Source organism: Chelon labrosus, assembly GCF_963514085.1.
Source record: "Chelon labrosus genome assembly, chromosome: 9".
Classification (NCBI taxonomy): Eukaryota; Metazoa; Chordata; class Actinopteri; order Mugiliformes; family Mugilidae; genus Chelon; species Chelon labrosus.
In genome coordinates, this window is record NC_140359.1 from 8,447,154 (window position 1) to 8,467,542 (window position 20,389).

The 20,389-nt window shown below is 39.7% G+C and overlaps 4 protein-coding genes across 5 annotated transcripts; 2 read left to right on the top strand and 2 right to left on the bottom strand.

Moving 5' to 3' along the window:
- Positions 1-464: 464 nt before the first annotated feature.
- On the bottom strand, positions 465-7,981 carry rnf10 (ring finger protein 10). Its single transcript, XM_084552211.1, has 17 exons — positions 7,367-7,981; positions 6,225-6,409; positions 5,923-6,128; positions 5,753-5,843; positions 5,427-5,611; positions 5,205-5,341; positions 4,826-4,980; positions 4,452-4,583; positions 4,049-4,289; positions 3,573-3,706; positions 3,324-3,441; positions 3,129-3,230; positions 2,907-3,044; positions 2,699-2,784; positions 2,550-2,607; positions 1,960-2,124; positions 465-1,877 (listed from the first exon to the last, which is right to left on the bottom strand). The coding sequence occupies exons 1-17, from the start codon at positions 7,527-7,529 to the stop codon at positions 1,804-1,806; spliced, it is 2,370 nt and encodes a 789-aa protein (XP_084408337.1). The 5' UTR covers positions 7,530-7,981; the 3' UTR covers positions 465-1,803.
- A 572-nt stretch (positions 7,982-8,553) lies between these two features.
- pop5 (POP5 homolog, ribonuclease P/MRP subunit) lies at positions 8,554-10,885 on the bottom strand. The gene is made up of 5 exons (XM_084551805.1): positions 10,830-10,885; positions 10,605-10,747; positions 9,617-9,766; positions 9,446-9,529; positions 8,554-9,157 (listed from the first exon to the last, which is right to left on the bottom strand). The coding sequence occupies exons 1-5, from the start codon at positions 10,847-10,849 to the stop codon at positions 9,051-9,053; spliced, it is 504 nt and encodes a 167-aa protein (XP_084407931.1). The 5' UTR covers positions 10,850-10,885; the 3' UTR covers positions 8,554-9,050.
- A 273-nt stretch (positions 10,886-11,158) lies between these two features.
- Positions 11,159-17,277, top strand: unc119b (unc-119 lipid binding chaperone B). The gene is made up of 5 exons (XM_084550673.1): positions 11,159-11,610; positions 12,590-12,703; positions 14,609-14,711; positions 14,821-14,993; positions 15,086-17,277. The coding sequence occupies exons 1-5, from the start codon at positions 11,382-11,384 to the stop codon at positions 15,196-15,198; spliced, it is 732 nt and encodes a 243-aa protein (XP_084406799.1). The 5' UTR covers positions 11,159-11,381; the 3' UTR covers positions 15,199-17,277.
- Positions 17,278-17,844: 567 nt separating this feature from the next.
- Positions 17,845-20,297, top strand: cUnh12orf43 (chromosome Un C12orf43 homolog). Of its 2 annotated transcripts, XM_084550671.1 has the most exons (6): positions 17,845-18,067; positions 18,337-18,367; positions 19,132-19,230; positions 19,321-19,391; positions 19,478-19,568; positions 19,651-20,297. In XM_084550671.1, exons 1-6 carry the CDS (start codon positions 17,950-17,952, stop codon positions 19,982-19,984), a joined length of 744 nt encoding a protein of 247 aa, XP_084406797.1. In that variant the 5' UTR covers positions 17,845-17,949; the 3' UTR covers positions 19,985-20,297. The 2 variants fall into 2 exon arrangements, with proteins under 2 accessions (XP_084406797.1, XP_084406798.1); XM_084550672.1 differs by lacking the exons at positions 17,845-18,067; positions 18,337-18,367 and having other exon boundaries at positions 18,836-19,230; positions 19,332-19,391; positions 19,651-20,283.
- The last annotated feature ends 92 nt before the right edge of the window (positions 20,298-20,389 follow it).

Below are 20,389 nucleotides of genomic sequence, written 5' to 3' on the forward strand. Positions count from 1 at the left end.
ATGAGCTTTGAAACATTAGATGTGAAAAAATCCTAATATGTTGTAAAAAGAACATGTTCACTTTTGTTCTATGATATGTTTACAGACTTATTTACAGACTTATTTTGAGATTTTGAAAGACATGTTGTGGATATGTTATGAGAAATGTTCAGAAAGAGAAATATGAGAAAAGATAGAAAAAGGTTTTAGGAATGTTTTTAGTTGTAAACATTCAATATGATGTGAGAAAAGAGTTAAACAGGTTGATATGAGGATATGGTCTGAAAAACGGATATGTTCAGAGTAAAGAAAGTACTTAGTAATAAATATAAAGTTTTTAGTTAATACAGTTTTTAGTTCATTCACAAAGGAATGCTTTACTGAGAGCAAAAAGTTTTCTTAGATGTAATGAAATAATAAAGAGAAAAATAAAAAGAGAATTCATTGATCAATTCTGTGACGGTGTCTTTTCCTTAAGGTGCATATTTATTGAAGTAATCTAAAAGTAATCAGATTATGTTACATGTTTTTGGTAATCCAACTGATTACGTTACTGATTACAAAAATTGCCATGTAATTTGTAGTCAGTAATGGATTACATTTCAAAGTAATCTGACCCAACCCTGATTGTACTTTATTGATAGTCAATGATTATACTACCCAGATCTGAGGGCTTTTCAGGACTGCCCTCATGTGGATAAAAGAAAATACTGCATCAAAATGATGATCTTAATTCGATGGTGTTTGGCTTTACCACATAATGAACAGCAACAAACAGTTTGATTGTGCATATATGTTTATTCATTACAACAGACTAGTTATGCTTACTAGCCCATACACTTTCTGAAAATTAAAGGTGAATCAAAGAACCCTCAAACCAAACCAAAAAAAACATTCCAATCCACTTCTTTTCATGGTTTCTCAAGCACTTCGTTACCTCACACATTTTTTCAACACTGAAATAAAACAGGGCAGTATTGTTAAAACTTAGTAAACAGAAGGTGAAATCAATGGGAAACATAAGGAGAAGAAAGTGCGTATTTGTGATTTAACCAGGCAGAATATATCAAGAGTTCTGTTGTACCCCCAGAACTAATCTCTTTTATACAATACTGTTTTCACCTTCTTGGTTTTAGAACATAATGTGTTATTTTGGTGTTGCAAAATACTAGCTTCGAGATCTGCAGACCGTCGAAATGTTTTCTCTTCAAGCCCAAATTATGTGTAAAACACTGTAAAAAAAAAAAAAAAAAAAAAAAAAATTATACATTTGTTTCTGTCTGTTCTAAGGTGATGGGTGTGTCGAGTATCCTGGAAAGACTCGAAGGTGCAACGTACCTGCAGCTGGCTGACTGCTACTCTAGTATAAAGCACCCTCAAATTATCTTCTCCATATTACTCATGGGTCCTCGATGCAATGCTCAGTGGTTGCTTGTGGACATGATACACGAACAACTGTGTTTCAGTCAGGTATCTGGAAGTCATGGAACGCTCTAAGCACACAATAGCACCAGCAACTTGTTATATTCCTTGCTTTACTTAGCATCTGAACTAAATGTTACCCATAAGGCTTTCCATGTGGCAGGAGGATGATCCAAAGCTTTGTCCTTTTTCTATAACAAAAATGAATGTAAATTAAACTGATGGGAAGACACCCAACAGTAGATAAAGCCAATGGAACAAAGTCTAAAGCAGCATGAACTTTGGCTACATACTAAAACCTATTTCAATAGCTTGTAGTTCCAAGACAGGTCTGCATGGGAGTAAAACACAAGCAGTGGGAAGATTCCAGAAACAATGGGATTAAATGAACTTCAGTGTTGTCTACTTTGTGTGAACCATGGATGTGCTGAACAGAAGTTTCTGCTTTTTCTTTTTCTTCTTTCCTCCTTTTTCATCTGAAAGAGAACAAACAAAGGTGAGTGCAAGTCTGAGATGAAAACTCACACACAGAAAAAAATAACAATCTAACTTGCAGACCTGGTTCAACCACAGGTTGTGGAGGAGAAGCTGGACCATTGTCCAGCTGCAGAAGTGCCTTCTCAAAAGCCTGGCTGAAGGAGTTCTGAAAGCTGGGCACAGGGACTCTGTCCGACCCATCGCTCTCACCATCGCTGTCTGCTGCAGGGGGAGCTAGCAGCTTATCTGCATGGGACAAGACACAACCTTGAGTTCAGGAAGCCTTTGGGGTATTACACTGTATAACACACACAAACTGGTTTTACAGGAAATAAAAATTAAAACAGAAGGACAAACGGTTGGGGAGACACGCAGAACATTGTATCTATTCTTCAAAGCGGACTGGAGGTGAGATTTTAATATCTGTCAACAGTAACATACCAGCTAGCTTTAAGGGCTAGAATGTTTACCATTGCTCGACAGCACCATGAGCGACTACATGTCTGTAAACTGTCTCTACAAGGTGTGAATTGGGGATAAATCGAGCCTAAAACTTCTATAGTCTGAGCTCAGTGTTATTCATGCTATACTCATCTAATTTTTCAAGTTACTGTTTTAAACCTCCAAACTGTGTGTTATAAGCCACCACAACATCTGCAGTCTTACATTACCTTTCTTTGGAGTGATCCTGGGCCCAGCATCAACTCTGGCTTTCCCATCTCTTAGCATCTACACAGGACACAGCCAGGTTCACACCATGTCAAGTTACGTCACACATTTACCTAATGAGAAATGCAAAGTCGAGTTTTACGATGCTCACCTGTGCAAAGGACAGGCAGTGGGAATCGTCCTCCAGACTACCAACAGCGGGTGACGGCACATTCAGACATGGAAATTTCATCCCATCTAACCAAAAAAAAAAAAAAAAACAGAAAGTAAGGAGGCGAAAGGAGTTGTCAATTCATGAGCTGGCCAGAGTAAATTAATGTCCATGAGTAGTATTGGTCAGTGTTGGGGGTTGGTCTTACCAGAGGAAGGACTGCTGCTAAGGGGGGAAGGAGGGGCAAAAGTGAAGTCAGGCTGAATCGGGGGGCTGCTGTTGTGAGGGGGAGAGCCAAATGCTGGGAAATGCTGGAGGTTCTCTAATCCAATGTGCACCTCAGGATCTGATAAGACAAATTAGTGTAAATACAGCACATTGTGGACATTTTTGCCAGAGTAACTGTTGAGTGACGTTGTGAAGTACTTACATTTACCCTGCTTCTTGTTCTCCTCGATTTCGATTCGCTTCTCTCTGCGCTTCTCATCCCTTGCCTTCTTCTGCCTCAGGCGCTTTCTTTTCTCCAAGTCGTCTAAAGGTTTTAGGGAGAATTTATCCAAACAATCCATGAAACGTCTAAAATTTAAAATGCTTATCCTGCGAACTGAGTTTAAGGTGTACTAACCTGCAAATGTGTCCAGAGTTTCTTTGGACAGGATTGGTGGCTGTAGAGCTAACTCACAGATGCTGAACTCGCATGTGAGCGGCAGATGAGCCAGATAGCGATGCCTACGACGAATGTCCTGCGATGAGTCCAAACAAGAGAAATCAGTCAAAACAGTAACGGCTTCAAAGTTAAACCGAAGACTTAACTACGATGAACAACAAGATTCAATGCATGAATTCTGCTTTTTGTGGTTCCTTGTCTGCTGACCTCAGTGACTGTGTGTCCCACTATTTCCACCACTGTTGCAGTGATGGAGTCTGGACTGGCCTCCAAGCTGCCGTATTCACGCAACAGACAGCGCACATTCACAGGATGCAGGAACATCTGCTGGCAGTCATCAGCTAGAAGGGGAAACATGGAAAAATTGCTGAGGTAAAAATGCGCCAACACTGAAACTTAAATATGACAGGAAAGAAAGACAGAGGAAAAATCTGAAACTAAGAATCTATGTCTAATGTAGTGAAATTGTTTCTATTCTCAAGCACAGGTATATAGCACGATACTGATCCTGAGTTTAAAAAAACAAAACAAAAAAACTAATGAAGAAACAATATCCAGCTGATTTGTACATCCCATCTACCTTTACTAGACTTAACTATCAGTGTTTATGTAATCTAGATGTTGGCATTTTGAGCAATAATTTCATTAGACGTGCTCTTTGTTGAGAGAAGAGAATTACTCACCTTGGTAGAAATAGTAATAGGGTCCGTGCACCAAACTGGTTGACGGGCGGCCTGGCTCTGCCTGACTGGCCGGCCTCTCCTCATCAAGCTGAGGCTCTGGGGTTTCATCCATCTCAGCTACAGGAGGTTCCTCCAGCACACTCTCCAGATGTGCTTCAGGAAAGCCTGACAGCTCAGAAGCTGCATCTTCTGTAAGCTCCACCACCTCATCATCAAATGCTGAAGAGTACTGCAATACAGGCTAAAAAGGAAAGAAGGTAGATGTGACAGCACATATAAAAACGTATAACATACAATATGAAAGCAGAAATTACAATTACAGGGGAAAATGTGCACGTAAAATAATCTGATCCGTGACAAAACCTCAAACAAAGAGTGTAAATGGGTGCACTTTCCGACTCACCTTGGCACTGCTGATGTTAGTCACCACTTCCTCCACAGGAGAAGAAGGTTCTTTGTCTTTCAGAGTTAGAGACGACAAATCAAGGCCGTCTGCACTCGCATTCTGCTGCTTCAGCAACATTTCCTCTCGCTCCTACACCACACACACATACAGATAAACATTTATATGCTATATGATCAGTCTGCAATTTGTATGATTTTATTCTGTGATAAAGAAGATTTTAGATTCAACCTTGAGACATGTACAAGTTTCAAGTGTTTTTACTACATTTAAATGGGACTAATTTCACACAGTATTTAATTTTGTATTTACTGTCAAACAGCCAAATTTACCTCGATATGTGATAGGTGCTAAAAACAGGTGTATAGTTTTACCTGCAGAAGACAAAGGGCGCTCTGAATGAAGCAACCCTGAGCGTCGTCTTCCTGGCTAAACTGAGCCTGCAGGACGGCTTTTTCCTCTGCCACCAGGCTCAGGACCTGTGCCGGGGAGGTCAGCAGCAGCTTGGAGTACGGGCTCAAACAAGCGTCTACAAAACACACATTAACAACAAAGTTTAATGACTTTTGTTGCTGTTGTCTGTTTAGTCCTTTTAGTTATTGTGTAACAATTTCTAAAGTTGTGTGTTGCGTATATACACGCAGACATTAAAAAGTGAAAAAGTAGGCTATATTAAATCTTCCTTTAACATAAATCACATGTTTTCTTGAGTGTTGTTTTTAAGCTAAAAAGATGCCTGCTCCTGCCTCTTACCTCCAAACCGAACAGGCTCCTCCACTTTCACCCACTGAGAGCTCGGCATGGCTACCAGAGCCCCCTTTTCCCTCCGCATCAGGCGCATGGTGATTACATCACCAGCCACATACTGCCTGGTCTCCATAGCAACCACACTGCAACAACAGAATCACTGTCAAAACCCCCGCCAGTTTATTTTCATTTCAAAGTTTCTAAAGAATTTATTTCCTTCATATTTACCTCTTCAAGTCAGCTGTATGCACAGCCTCATAGCAGATGGGGCACTTGGACCAGCTCTTGTCACTGAGGGACAGGTAGTGCAGCATGCACGGCCAGCAGAAGATGTGTCCACACCGGGTGATGCGAGCTGCCAGAGGAGGGTAGAGGCAGATGGGACAAGATGGCACCTCATGGCTATAGATGCGCTGTGGAAGTACAGAAAAAAACTGTCATTATGTGCTTTAATCTTTGATACATATACTGGAAGTACTGGTAGTAACACGACTGATACTAATTAATCAACTAGAGATAATAGAGAAGTTGTGAATGTTTTCCCAGAAACTTACCACTTGCTGCACACAGTCCCAGTTGACCAGAGTGTCTGGATCAGTGAAGTGAGCCTTGTAGTCCTGGTCATCAGTCACCACAAACTGACAACTGAAACACACAAAAACAGGATGACTCTCACTTGTTCTGCCTCAGAATTCAAATTATTTACTGTATGCAAGCTGCTTACTTGGCCTGCAGAAAAAGCTCCTTGTTAAAGGGCTTGTGCTTGTGGCCCCATTTGTTTCGGCGGCCCCAACAGGAGTGGCCTCCATCTCCGAAGCCACCGTTACCTCCACGTGGTTCAAAGGTGAAGTTCAGCAGGTGGTTCAGGCTTATTTTTTTCGGTCCAGCAAATTGAGCCGGGCTAAACTCGGCCCGGCGCGTCTCTGCTACCTGGAGGACAGTTCATCGGTGAATGAGAATTAATTTCTGCCGTATCACATTACGGCAAACAAAGTAAATACAGTTTGACCCAATTAGAACACCAACCTCCTCACGTCGTCCTCCGCCTGCAACTCCATACTGTCGTCCTCCACCTCTCTGGGGGGGTCTCTTGTCAAAATTCTTGCTTTTCTGTGAATTGGTGCGGCGGGTGCCTGGGAAACTGTCGGCTTTAGGAAAGGAGGGCTCACGCTTGCGGCTGTAGCGCTTGGAGCCTCCATTATTCTTATTTTCTGAAATTTAAATTATAAATACATTAGATACATTACATAATACCATATATCATAACAAATATACACACTCAGTTGCCAGCACATTAGGCACACTTTTAAAAACCAATTCTAATATAACAGTCCTGCACTAGATCTCAACTCATGAAGTCAAGATTTAATGCAATAGGGAAGAGTATTCAGCATTTGTTTAAAATAAAATACAGACAAATAAAACTGTCTTTTAATTTTTAAGTCAGTGGTTTATAATAATATTTGTATTGTAAACTGTATTAAGTTAAGTCCGACATGTTTCAAATTTCTTGACAACTCTATTTTAGTCAGTGGGCTGGGTTAAAAAAGGAGCACCACGTGATCTAAAATAATCATACCGTTGAATTATCACATTTCTTTCACAGTTTCAACATAACCTGAAAATTAATACAGTCACGAAGGGGGAGTTAGTGCAGGACTGCTATGTTAGCATGTTAGCATGTGTACCAGTGTACCTACTATTTTGGAAAGTAAGTGTATGTTTCAACTCGTAATGCAAGGGGATTTCTATTAATTCACAGTATTTAACAAAAAGTAAATAAATGCATGAAACTAATTAATTCATACTAATAAGATTGAAAGCATTAAAATAGTGACATGACTGGAAGTAAATATATTTGTATAAAGCTTTATTGGTGGTGCATTTATTTACATTTTGTTTTTAGTTAAACTGTCATCGAGCATCTGTATTCACACATGTCAAATGATGTGCATTAATACAGGGCAGATAGCACTAAAGTGCACTGTTGTGTGCAAATACTAGCTACAGTTGGTGGGGCAAATGTTTTGACAGCGACGTCAGCTACACCAGATAAACAACCTCAGCAGTACTGCTAGGCCCCAACAGGCCACAAGGCAACAACAGTTTAGCTGCACTATTTGACAACCTCCAGTGATACTTATGTTATTAAGTGCGGGGGTCTTCACCTGTTTTGGGTTTAGATTCGCCCGGTGTGGGCCCAGTGGAGCTGGAACGAGGCGGAACCTTGGTGCTGGTGCTGCTGTTGGGGTTTTTCTCCATGTTTGTTACCGTGCAGTGAGCGGTGCTGAGGCCGAGCTCCGGGCAGAGAGCCGCCGAGCTCTCTAGCATCAAACAGAAAAACGGAGGAAGAAAACGGGCTGCAATGAGTGCGGGTCAGGCGACGAAGGCCCTGATTCATTTCTGTCAAACGCGGAGACCCCATCACGGCGACATCTTGACAATAAAACAACCCGAGAAAAAAATAAGAGACACGATTTCGGCGTCTCAAATTATGCAGGCTGCTGGAAGAGAGGACGAAATCTCGACACGCGGGGCCAAGACCCCCAAAATTTGAGACCGTTACTCGTTAAGGAAAACAATATGCCCTTAACAAGGCGGTAAATGTTTCCCAAAGACTGGAAAACGTGACAATTTAAAGAGTTTAACCAAAAAATATATCCGTAACAACGAGCTTGCTCTAATGGCGACGGGTCGCCAGAAAGGAACCTGAGAGACCCGGATGCTTCTTGCACTGGCCGCAAATCTGTTTAGCTCAGAGGCCGCGCTAGACATCATGGGAAATGTAGTAATAACTGAGCTGTCGGATTAAGATTACAGTTTACAAATAAAATTGGTTTAATAAAAAAAATAGTATATTGTTGACTATTTGTTTGTTGAACAAACATTATAAACATTATATCGAAACAATATATCTGTATTATTTAAGATTATACGAGGCCTATATCATCTGACATAAATTAAATGTAGATAATCTACAAGTTGTGTCATAAATAAAAATGAACTCAGTCATCTCAAAGCGGTTATTGTTATGGCTTGGCTGGTCTTCCTGAGTGTGTGCACAAGATTTTTAGGAAGCTCACATAGCCTGGAAAGATAGTTTAACAACAAATGCAGAACAGCATATTATTCATCATTAACAGAAGTAAACAAGAACAACACCAGATTGCATTTGTTTGCTACTACTGAATAGCATGTTAATAGCTGTGTGTTCTCCATCACCCATATCTTGCCACCGTTCCTTTAATGCTTGCTCTGGGGGTTTCAGGCCGGGTTTCAGACTGGGTTTTGTAAAGCATCTTGAGACAATTTGTATTGTTATTAACGCTATATAAATACAATTTAATTGAATTAAAATGAACCATAAAATCTTCAAAGGCAGTCTTTTAATTTGTAAAAAAAAAACACAGATCAGCACAAATGATAGTATAAATACAAAATAAATTCATTGCAACATAAAACAACATTCTTCAGAATAAGGCCGTAGACTTATTTTGTAACATATGATTTTTGTACACGTGTTTGCAAACAACTACGACGGTCAGTGTCGGCATTAGCTGACCTTGCTAAACCTTGCTGTTAAAAGGATACTAACACTGACCTTCAAGTCAATTATTCATGTGACAGTTATCATTTTAAAGTGTCCCTCTCCATTGCAGTCAGGTATACAGGTAGTCAGTATTTTAACTATCTACTGTGTACTGAGAAGCTCCAATAAACCGTGCATCCACAGAGTTCATTATGCATTTCTTCAAATGCTTTTTGTAGCTCTTTCTATCAGTCCCATATTGAAAATAACCACAACCAGACATCCAGGGAGGACTTGAACATAGCCCCAAACAAGTAGTGAAGTCACTCTTCTTCATCTTCCTCACTCTCTGACTCCGCTTCAAATGATTTCTTCTTTCCCCCTGGTATGCAACAGTCCAGAATTGCTTTGCGAACCTGTTGTTTTTCATCTGCAAATAAACAAAGTAAAGTAAACTGTCAAATGCCATTTTTAAGTTTTCCATTCAGTGTTTTGAAATACAATGTTTTGGTCTACAGTCAACTAAAGCTGCAATATAAAATTCTAAAGGACCTTAAATGAATTGTTTTCACACATCATATGGGATTCAAGTTTATTGCTTGACACAAATTTATATGAGGATGTTATTATTAAATAGTAATATAAATTATTCATTACATATATGAACTGACTGAAACGGAGGAGTTCAGTACGAATAATATGATACAGCATTTGTTACCTTCGTTTTTACATTTAGGGAGCATTCGATGGAGCTGCTGGGTGTTGTATCGGATCAGAAACTTCTGACACGTTCTAATTGTTCCTGGAACAAACAAAAAGATTTGCATTACATCAATGCTTAAAATTGTATGTATCTAATTGTAAGTATGTGCTTGAGTCATTTTTGTACCTCCTACATGCAAACAGTTCAGAAAACATGAAATTTTTTGGCCACGAGCCTCCACATTGGTAATGAAAGGCAATGCAGACCAGAGGAGTTTGTAACACCGTTTGGGGAAACGTAGAAATACTATTCCAGTATGAGCATTCAGATATTTCACTGAAAAGAAAGAACAAGAAAAAGAGTACAAAGAGGTGAGTCAACTGCAGCATTATGAGAGCACTTTGAGTCTTTGGACTATAGACCAGAAACATCACCTATGAGTCGAAGGGCAAGAGAATCCTAAATATCTTCATGTTAAGGTTTGTAAACAGGTTTCCAGCATTTAATGTTGTTTCCAGAAAACTACACGAAGCGGTATAAGATTTTCTTCACTGAATTTTAGTTTAACTGAACTTAGTTACTTACACTTTGCCACAACAAATGCAAATATTTCTAGAACCTTTAACACATTCTCTATTTTATATTATTTTTTTCTTATCTCATCTCTAGTCATATTTTTTACCCAATTTGTATTTCTGCACGGCCTTGCCTTGCCGTGCACCTAAAGCTTTTATCTTATTCCTCTCCATCTTAGCTTTGATAATTTTACTACTTTGACATTTTAATACTCATCTCAAATAAAGACTATTTTACTTCTATTTTAGTAATTTATGCAATTTATACATCACCACATTTTTACATTATACCTATTTGACAGAAATTGTTAATTCTTACGGTTTGAGATTTTAAATTCAATACATATGATGGGTAGGTATCTTTTTATGAAATATGACTTAACTGTTACACATGTTAAAACAGACAGTGTGATAATGTTTTCTTTTTAATAAAAAGAGCAATTCTGCAGCATGAGATTTCTACTTTTGACATGTTAGGTGCACTTTCTGAATTGTGTCTATTTTTAACTTTCATTTGTCCTGGTGTATTATTATTATTTCATTTTAAGATGTATATTTTATCTAAGCATTTATCATTATGTATGTATGTCGTGCTTTACCACAGAATCTAATGCTACACAGCGCTGCTCCATAGTCCCCGTGTATACGGGCCACTGCTGCCTTCACTGCCGCTCCAATAGCTCGGTCATCTAGCAACAACAAGTGGCTCCTCTCTGACACGTTGACTTCGCACAGTAAATACCTACCGACAGAAGAGGTGCAGTCAGAAATGAACTGTGAATACCAACATTTGAGAAAAACTTGATGGGAAGAGCACATTTTACCTCGTCTTCACGCGCACCATGACGGCCTCTTCTTCAGTGGGAAACTTCCGTCAACAAAAGTGTCTGCTCCCGCACAGCCGCACTAGCGCCACCCGCCGGACATTAATAGTGGCAATGGATATACTTGCCAGTATACACGGGGCAGCATGAAATTGTTGCAGTCTATTCAAGAGCACACCCAGTATGATTATCAAACGGGGGAAACAACTGAATAAAAAACATGGGATGTTAAAATTGTTCCACAAATGGAAAAATGGCAGACGACCACTCGTATACTATCAAAAGTGAAGCCGTCTAACTCAGATCGCTGCGGCGCATTAGAAGTAACACAATATACGCAGTTGAAGCGGAAACGGGATGGCCTAGGCACTAAACCGTTCATACCCCTTCGGTAACTATGGCAACCACCATCGTTCTCAGCCAATCACAATCTCAGTTTTCCGACTCCCGCACACGTTTCACGCCATCTTGAAATTACTCTCCGAGTTTGTCAAGTCGCTCGCAAATTAAGAGGCAGGGCAGCGATTTCCATTATTGTTTCGGTGACCCGGTATGAACGGTTCCCGTAACAAACCGGCAGTCAACAAAGGGCAGACAGAGGCAGACATCGGCCGGGACGCGAACCATAGGGATAAAAAGACCGGAGGAGGAATGCTGAAGAAACTGAAGTCGAGGCGCAGCCAAACGGATAAGTGGCCTGTGGTCACAGAGGATGAACTCCGGGCTTTGGGAAGAGATATTACCCCGGACCATGTCCTCGGTCTTAGGGCTGTCACGGAAGGTACGTTATGAGCACGTTTACTTTTCTAAAGTCAGTAAAAACACATTGCTCCGCGGCACCGTTTATTATATGCTAATTGTGGCTAACGTTAAGTGATGGTTTCAGACCAGTCTAGGTAAGTCTACTAATGCAATCAGGTTGTATGTTGGATTAGAAAAACGGTGGTAGCTTTGCTATTTTTTGAAGTAGGACATCTCCATGGGCGTCAGTAGAAATTTTAGGAACCCAGAAGGAAAATTGTTCAGGGCACCCTGTGCTAGAAGTTGCACTAAAAAGTAGTTTTGTCTATTGTGCTCACAGGCACAAACTTGGTATTTTTCTTTCCACCTGATAAATACAAGTGACTAAAGTTTTTGCCTCATTATAAATACACTCATTGTTTAGTTGCTTTACAAGAGCTTATTCTGTGACAGGGCCTACTAACAGCTGACAGTCAGGGGATACATCTCTGCGACCCCATTACATTACATATAATCACTTAATACATTGTCAGAATTAAATCTTTGCAAGTATTTTGTCTGGATTATTGGCTTCTTTCCATTTGCTCCCACCCACTAGTTACTGTCCTCCTTGAACCTGCTAAGTTAAATCCCATGGTTTGCCATTGGACACCCCGTCGACCACAGTAGCAGCCGACGCTTAATGCCTCCCATTGTTTTGGGCATTTTCCCGATCCAGACAACAATGGCAATACTTCCCTTCTCTCTCACTGCACTTGATTGAAAAGATGGAAGCCTATGCTATAGCATTACTCACCATTACTCACCATTACTGCAAGTTACAGGAACCAGAAAACGGATACTGAAATCCTAGCTGGTCATTGAGTGCTAAGTAAGGGTAAGCCATAGCGCTCTAAGTATTTTGTGACTTGTGACAAAATGTATGATACTACTCAGTTCACTAATGGATGTTTGTTTTTTTGAACTCGCTTACTAGAAGTTTGTCTATTTCTAACCCACACTGTTATTTCATGTTCCAGACTATCTTTGCAGACCCGAAGACAATATCTTCAACATTGACTTTACACGTTTCAAAATCAGAGATCTTGAGACGGGGACAGTGTTGTTTGAGATTGCCAAACCTCCGAACACCAGTAAGTCCACTACAGCAAGATTACTATTCCTAAAATGCAAAAGAGATTCAAATGAATGACAGACTTCATGAGAGGCATTAATGCAGACCGAGGGATGCTTTGCATTTACAAACTTCACATATTGTGCTGTCAGACCAGCCCAGGAGGGGTTTGTGTGTGTAGCTCCAACTCCATTTCCATTCTGGGATTGATTGGTCAAAAAGTGGCATACATGTAATGTAATGCCTAAGCCAAAGATAATGTACAGAAACATTGTCTGCAATAGCCATAGCTTCAAAAAAAAAAAAAAGTCTAGTAAATATATGTTCACTCTACCTGTAACACAATCTCTTCAGGCTGCAGCATTAACACGGTGGAATAACCCAACTACATATCCAGTGGTCTCCTACCTGGATATCTATTGTTATCTCACAGATTCTTCAGTGAATTGCCAGTCAAATATTCTACTTTACACATAAACAAGGAAATTAATTTGGGTCCAATCACAGCTGTTGCAGTCTCGTTAAAGATTTACTTGCAGCAAGGAGTCAACACATGCACTATAGCAAGTACAGAATCGATTGACAATAGTAAGGTTATGTCACTTTTCACTGTTACAGAGAGACAGCCTTGCTCAGCTAGTCATAATAAAAGGAGTCATAATAAAAGTAGACTTGGTGCATCGGTGCCTTATCTGTGGGACCTTTCCCCTAATATTTAATAAGAAGATGAGAGTAAATATTTTGTGCGACAGTTTAACCTCTGTATTTTTCCAACACATGGCCATAAAGCAGATTTGAGCCTCAACCATTAGCTGTTAGTAGCCTAATAAGAACCTATTCCCCTTTACAACCTGTTCTTTCTTAACAAAGGTTACAGACGGCTGTGAATTTCCTATACAGTTAATACCTTGAATCTGTAGTTCACTACCACTGTCTTGTCCTAGTGAGGAGAAAATCTTTAATTAGTCCTGTCTGCTCTGCCTTCTCAATAGTTTCATCCAAACTGTGTTTAAAGACTGAGGCATTTTTGGATTTGCTAATTTGTTTAAAGTGTTCAAATTTCTGCCATTGGTGATCAGAAACTACTCTGGATAGCATGTACCCGGTCTGATGTACAGTATAATATGCCAGTGTTCAAGAATCAGAGGCGTGACGTCTATCGCAACAGCGTTGGTATCTAGTGTGGCATGTCCTGCCATGGCGGGGCTCTCCCTTTCACACAGAAGTCCGTTTGGCTCTGTAACTACCGCTGCTGCCGGCTTGAAGGCACAACTACAATTACTCCCATTCACTCTTTGTACAGTTTACACAGTAAGGAAAGGAAGGGCAGAATAAAGACGCAACAGACCTTGCAGCTCCTCCATACCCTGGCTGTAAATGACACGTTTTTACTGACCTACATCTATAACTTATCTGTCTCCTTGTAGTGTATTAAGAGAAACATGAGAAAACCCAGTCTGCTACATAAAAGCTCAAGGTGTGGGAAGGAAGGTAGAAATGTCAAGGGATTCTGCAACAGACGTGATTTGGGTCAGGCTTGGATGGTTGATTAACTTATATGTAACAGTCTTCCTAACTCAGGACCACTCTCTCGGTCAATAAATATTTATAAAATAACTTAACGTCCATTATGTTTGTTGCTTCTGTGTCACTAGTAACTCATCTGGTACATATACTTAAATTAAAAAAAATGGTTTTCTTAAAATCTAGATGTCTTATAAGCATATACATCTTAACAGTGACATTTTTCATAACCTTTTGTAGAATATCTGGTGGATGAAATTTTTAATGATAAATTCTTTGAAAAGTCTCATTTTGGCGTTGTGTTGCTCCAGAACATGAAAGAGTATGTAACTACTACATATATAACTATAGATCCTGTAAACACTGGATACTGCTTAGTTGATCATGTTTTCTGTGTCAGGTCCTGTGGAGAATGATGATGAGGGTGGAGACGCAAGTGCAGGACGTTTTGTCCGATACCAGTTTACACCAGCCTTCCTAAAACTGCGCACAGTTGGTGCAACGTAAGTAGATGGACCGTTCTGTATGACGTTTCTGACTGCATAATAATCAGCCTTGTCAGTCTCCTTGCGCTCACTTTGTAATCGTGTTTTTCTTGTTTCCTTGCTGCAGTGTGGAGTTCACAGTGGGTGACCGGCCCATTAACAGCTTTCGTATGATTGAAAGACATTACTTCCAGGGTCGCCTCCTCAAGAATTTTGACTTTGACTTCGGCTTTTGCATTCCCAATAGCCGCAACACATGTGAACACATTTATGAGTTTCCCCAGCTTCCAGATGACCTCAGTGAGTTCTAGTCCGTTCTATATCCATGCTATGCCTCAGTATTTTACATCATAATCTGAATATAAATACTCTGTGTTTGCTTGTCCTTCCAGTTCGCCAAATGGTGGAGCATCCTTATGAGACCAGATCCGACAGTTTCTACTTTGTGGACAACAAACTCATCATGCACAACAAGGCAGACTATGCCTACGACGGCGGTCTGTAGTACCTAAAGGGAAAAATGTGTGCATCATCTCCCAGGGGATCAATGTCCTGGATCACACTCCTCCAAAAGCTTTGTTTTTGGGAGAACTGAAGTATTCCCTCCTTGCTGGACATTATCATGATACTTCAAAAAAACAATCGACCACATCTGCCTTCATATGAAATCATGGTTGCATTCATTAGTACCTCACAGAGCTCAGTTTCTGGGACTCAGAGGAATCTGTTGTTCAATATTGTTTCTGTTTTATTTGACTGAAATCCTTTTTTTGTTTGTACTTTGATTTGTCATACAAGTAGCATGCTACCGCTTGAACACTTCTGCCTTAAGTTTCTTGCCGTCTCTGCTGGAAAGGGACGCTTTGACTCACGGACCTCTCATGGCGACGCCTCTAGACTGTGTTAGTTATAATTTCATTTACTTAAATATGTAGATGTTATCGTTTCAACTGCCTTTTGCAAGTGACAATTGTGTTTCCACTATGGAAAAGCGAGCGGTAACTAGATGTTTTACAGTATTGTTTGTAATAGATGATCATGTAGCACTAGTTAATAATCTGAGTTTAATTTCTCCTTCCAAATATTAGTTGTGAATCTTTGCAACTGAACGTGTCAGATATTTAAGCTTGGTGTCTATTTTATATGGTGTACAGTTAAGTTGACCAATCTCCTTTTGATTCAATAATAGCATGCTCTCTTTTATGATGTCAGACGTCATCCTGCTAAAGTCTGTTATGTTTTTATTGCAAAAACTAGGCGTTTACACTGTTTTTTCTTTCTATTACGGCTGTTTAATCCCTTGAGGTGTGTTTTCCTGGTTTATTTGGCACAACAGCACTGTGAATCCCACCTTTAAACCTGCTGGTTTAGCTAGTTGAAGTGTGGTATACCTGTTAAACTGGAGTCTGAGTCTATGTTGTGCTGCTATGTGCTCATGTTCTCAGTTTACCAGTAAAACTTCCCAGTAGCACACACCTAGACAGTACAGAGTGAAGTAGCTCGGCAGATGTATTTTTAATGAGGTAGCTACAGAAATCAACCCGTCTCTTTTTCTGCTCACAGAAGCCCTGTTTAATTGATTATTCTGGTGATTTTGCAGATTATACCTGGATTTACTGCATTAGTTTCAATCCTATTAGCTACAACTGTACAGTCCAATGCAACTTTGCACTACAGCCTTGTAACAAGTCCAACCTTAGTTAATTGTATACCTCATTGGAGACTTTGATTATGTGTTGAATTATATTCCATGTACTGATAGATTGGGATGCCAGTTCATTGAAAACACCAACAGTGAAGAGTCTGAAATTGATCCCTGCTTGCAGTGTAATTTCTAAATATACCCAATCCAAATCATGAGCTGGTTTCATATCTTTGATTTTCGGATTGTATAAAAATGAATAGAAATCAGCATCAAGGTGTAAGGCACGAAATAACTCTAAAGTGGTCAGTGTTGCCGTAAGGCTGTTTGGTAATTTGCATTTAAATCCTGCGTACAACCGAAGCAATGTGCAGATCACTGTTTAACACAAAATTGAGGTGGGCTTCCTCTTTCTGTATGTTGTTGTGCTGATTCCATGTGCCTTGAGTCCAGGTGATGATTGATTTTCTTTATATTATTATTGTTATTGTAAAGAACCCTTGTGTTTCATTCACCTGTGATACAAAGACAGTAGTAAAAGCACAAATTCGTGTTACAGATAATATCTTACAGTGCTGCCTTGTAAGAAAAAAAAAAAGAATGTGAGGAACGTTAAGTGGCGGCGCATAAAAACCTCAACAAGTGGCATATCAGGCAGACACTATGACACCTGTAGCTTTTGTTCTTTGATTAACATCACCGGTGATTTAGTAACTGAGAAGACTACCATCTTTGTCATACAATATCACTCTGTGGTGTTTCATGTAAATGCCTTGAAGAGCGGGTACACTTGAATATCTGAACAATACCTTTTATGGACTGATCTTGTCACCTGTTGCATGGACTTTTTTTACATTGGCTAATTTTCCAAATGACACATACATGTCTTACCAAATTTGTAAATAAAGATGTCTGACAGCAATGCATTCATATTGAAAACCAAGTGCTCATTTTAATGGGATTTTGTTTTCTAGCTTGCATCACCATTTGCATGTTAACTGAGTAGCACAGGTTATAGGTAAGAACTGTACATTCATAATATTATGACCACTGACAGGCGTAGTGAATAACACTAATTGTTTTTATCATGGCATATGGGTGGGATATATTAAGCCGCACATTTTTTCCTCAATGTTAATGCGTTAAGCAGGTAAAATTGGCAAGTGGAAGGAAAATTATTATAGCTAGATAAGCAGATAGATAACTGCAGCTCTGGTGGTGCAGGACAAACATGTCCACGTCATAGAAACCTCCAAGCATTATGCAGGACCTGTTTAAAGATCGGCCTTTTGGTGCCAAATACCACAACACACCTTCAAAGTTCTACTGGGGTCCATGCCTCAGCAGGTGAAAGCTGCCCCATCCCATTTTGACTGTTACCCTTTAAAATATGACATGAATGTAATGCGTGATATTACTTTTAATGCCATACCAGTGGCTAATTGAAGAGTTGGTTGCAGTTGATTTGGTCAAACCTTTAGTTCCTTAAATTAGCATTAAAGGTAAAAGTAACAAAGGCACACAGCCGAGTAAAAGCTTGCTTTCCGACTAACAGACTTCATTACCCAGAATCCTCAGCTCAAAACAGACAACACCAGCAGCACGTGTCTAATCATGGCGGCCTCCGCTAAAAAGATGGTCGGTGTTTCGGACGACTCCAGTAGCAGTGACGACGAAGAACTTAGAAGGTGTCAGGAGGCAGTTTGGGAAACACAGACGAACAAAACAAAAGGTGAATGTTGTCTGCTTTGTTTGAAGTGAGGGACGAAGTCAAGAGTAAATTGCAGCTATTTTAACTGTCCAGAAGAAATGCAGCAGATGTCCTAATATATTCATTGTCCGTGTGCAGAATGTTAATTGTACGTAATTAATTTATAATTCAGCTGAAGTTACATGAAAAATGTACATAGTTTACTTATAGTTTACTGGCTTTTAATGTTAATGTTAATCCATCAAATGTATTATGTCTGTAATGACTACATGTCTGTGTGTGTGTTTAAGATGGGGGCAGCAGTGTGAAAGAGTCGAAGCGGTAAGTCTTATTATCAAAGCAACCACTAACAGTAATTATAAAGAAAGGAAAGGAAATGTCCAGTATAATATACACCGTTCAGCCATAACATTATGACCAGTTATAGGTGAAGCGAACACTGATTATCTTGTCATCATGGCACCTCTTGAGTGGATGAGATATCTTAGGGACCAGGTGAACTTTTCTTCCTCAAAGTTGATGTGTTAGATGTGGTAGATGACTGGGTCAGAGCATGAGAGGTATTCTGCATTGGTTAGTATCAAAAGTGGGTGTTGATAGTAATGTGGAAGTTGCTTTGACATCTACCTAATGAACATTATTACATTTAAATAATATATTGACGGCAGTGGCCTCTTTTCAGCAGGATAATGCTTGCTCCCACAAAAGTGGAAATGTTTCAGGAATGGTTTGAGGAACACAACAACAAGTAGCTTGTTCAGTTAAGAACGTGTGTGCTTGTTAAATCCATGGAAGCTGCGCCTTGTGATTCACACGGCTTTAAAGATCTGCTGCTAACGTCTCGTCACATACTACAGAACACTCTCAGACGGCTAGTAGAGTCCATACCGGAATTGATACTGTGCCATTTTGATGGCAAAAGTGGGATCACAATATTAGGCATGTGGTCATAATGTTATGGCTGACCCATTTAGAGCCTGTATCCCTTTAAAGATATTGCCCGTTTATGCTTAAAATTTCAGTTTATGGTATTAATGGTCTAAATGTCAGTATTACATTTTTAGTAGTGTTCTGTTGTTCAACAGTGTTGTCGTCGCCAACCATGAACATGATGGCAATGAGCTCCAGGTCACCCAAGGATTTCAATCACATGTTGCTAAAAAGTTGGGACATTTTCTTGACGGGTAACTTGTGTGACTGTGGAACAAAAATGTAAACAAAAAGTAATATTATTAGAGGAAGCCACGTTTTGAATCACTATTTTTGACTTTTAGTTGCATTTCAGAGAAGCAGCCTGTAAGTTCTTCCTGCGTGAAATCATCACAATGTAATGATGAAGACGAAGGTAAAGTTCCTGTTTTTTTTCAGAAGGCTCTGCTTTAAACTGGAAGTCTGTTTGTGTCTTTAAATGTATATCGTTTTTTCTTTTAGGTTTTCGTCTGTTTTCCACATCAGTCCCCGGACAGAAAGCTGATCCAGATCCTCCAGTCCCTGTGAGGCGTCGGCCCATTCCAAGCTCAAGGTTTTTCATCTTTATTGTTTTATTAAAAATATTGATTCGCTTTTGTGATATGTGACATTTAATGTTTATCTGCCCCTCACAGTGACAGCGACAGTGAGATGGACGCAAGGCTGAAGGAGGCAGCGGTGTCTGTCAGCGATCTCTTACCCACATTGACACCCTCGCCTTCCTGCCCTGAAAAGGTTAAGAAAAAGAAGAAATTGGCAGAGGGTGAAGACAGCCAAGTTCTTAAGAAAAAGAAGAAGAAGAAACAAAATCAAGAAGAGAGTGAGCAGGTGGACTCGGCAGATTCTGCTCCTATTGCTCAAAGCAATGGCAAGCACAGGAACTCAGACCAGGAGCACACAGAAGTCAAAGTAAAACGGAAAAAGAAGAAGAGGCGAGAAGGAAACCCAGAGGAAGAAGCTTTGAACTAAATTTTTATGACAAGTGTTTCACAGTTTGGTATGTTTGTGTTCATATCTGCCATTGAAATGATTGGGTGGGATTTCCCAGAATACTTTGAGGAAAGTTCAGGAAGCCATTTTCTCACTGTTGTTCATGTTTATACTTGGAATAGTCTTTACTTTGTCATAAAAGACATTCAAAGTGTGAAGAAGAGCATTTCAAGCCACTGAGTTTAAAAAAAAATAATGCAGCTAACATGCTTTTGACAATTTTTATAATCTAAAAAACATTATTGCAATAAAAATACATTTTGGTGTTGATTTTCAGTTGATTCTCTGCTGTATCAAAAGTAAATCTTCTGTTATGTCAGCCCGTCGTCTGATTACAGTTGTATGGGGTTTGAATGTGTGAAAAACATCAAGGCTGAATCGTTG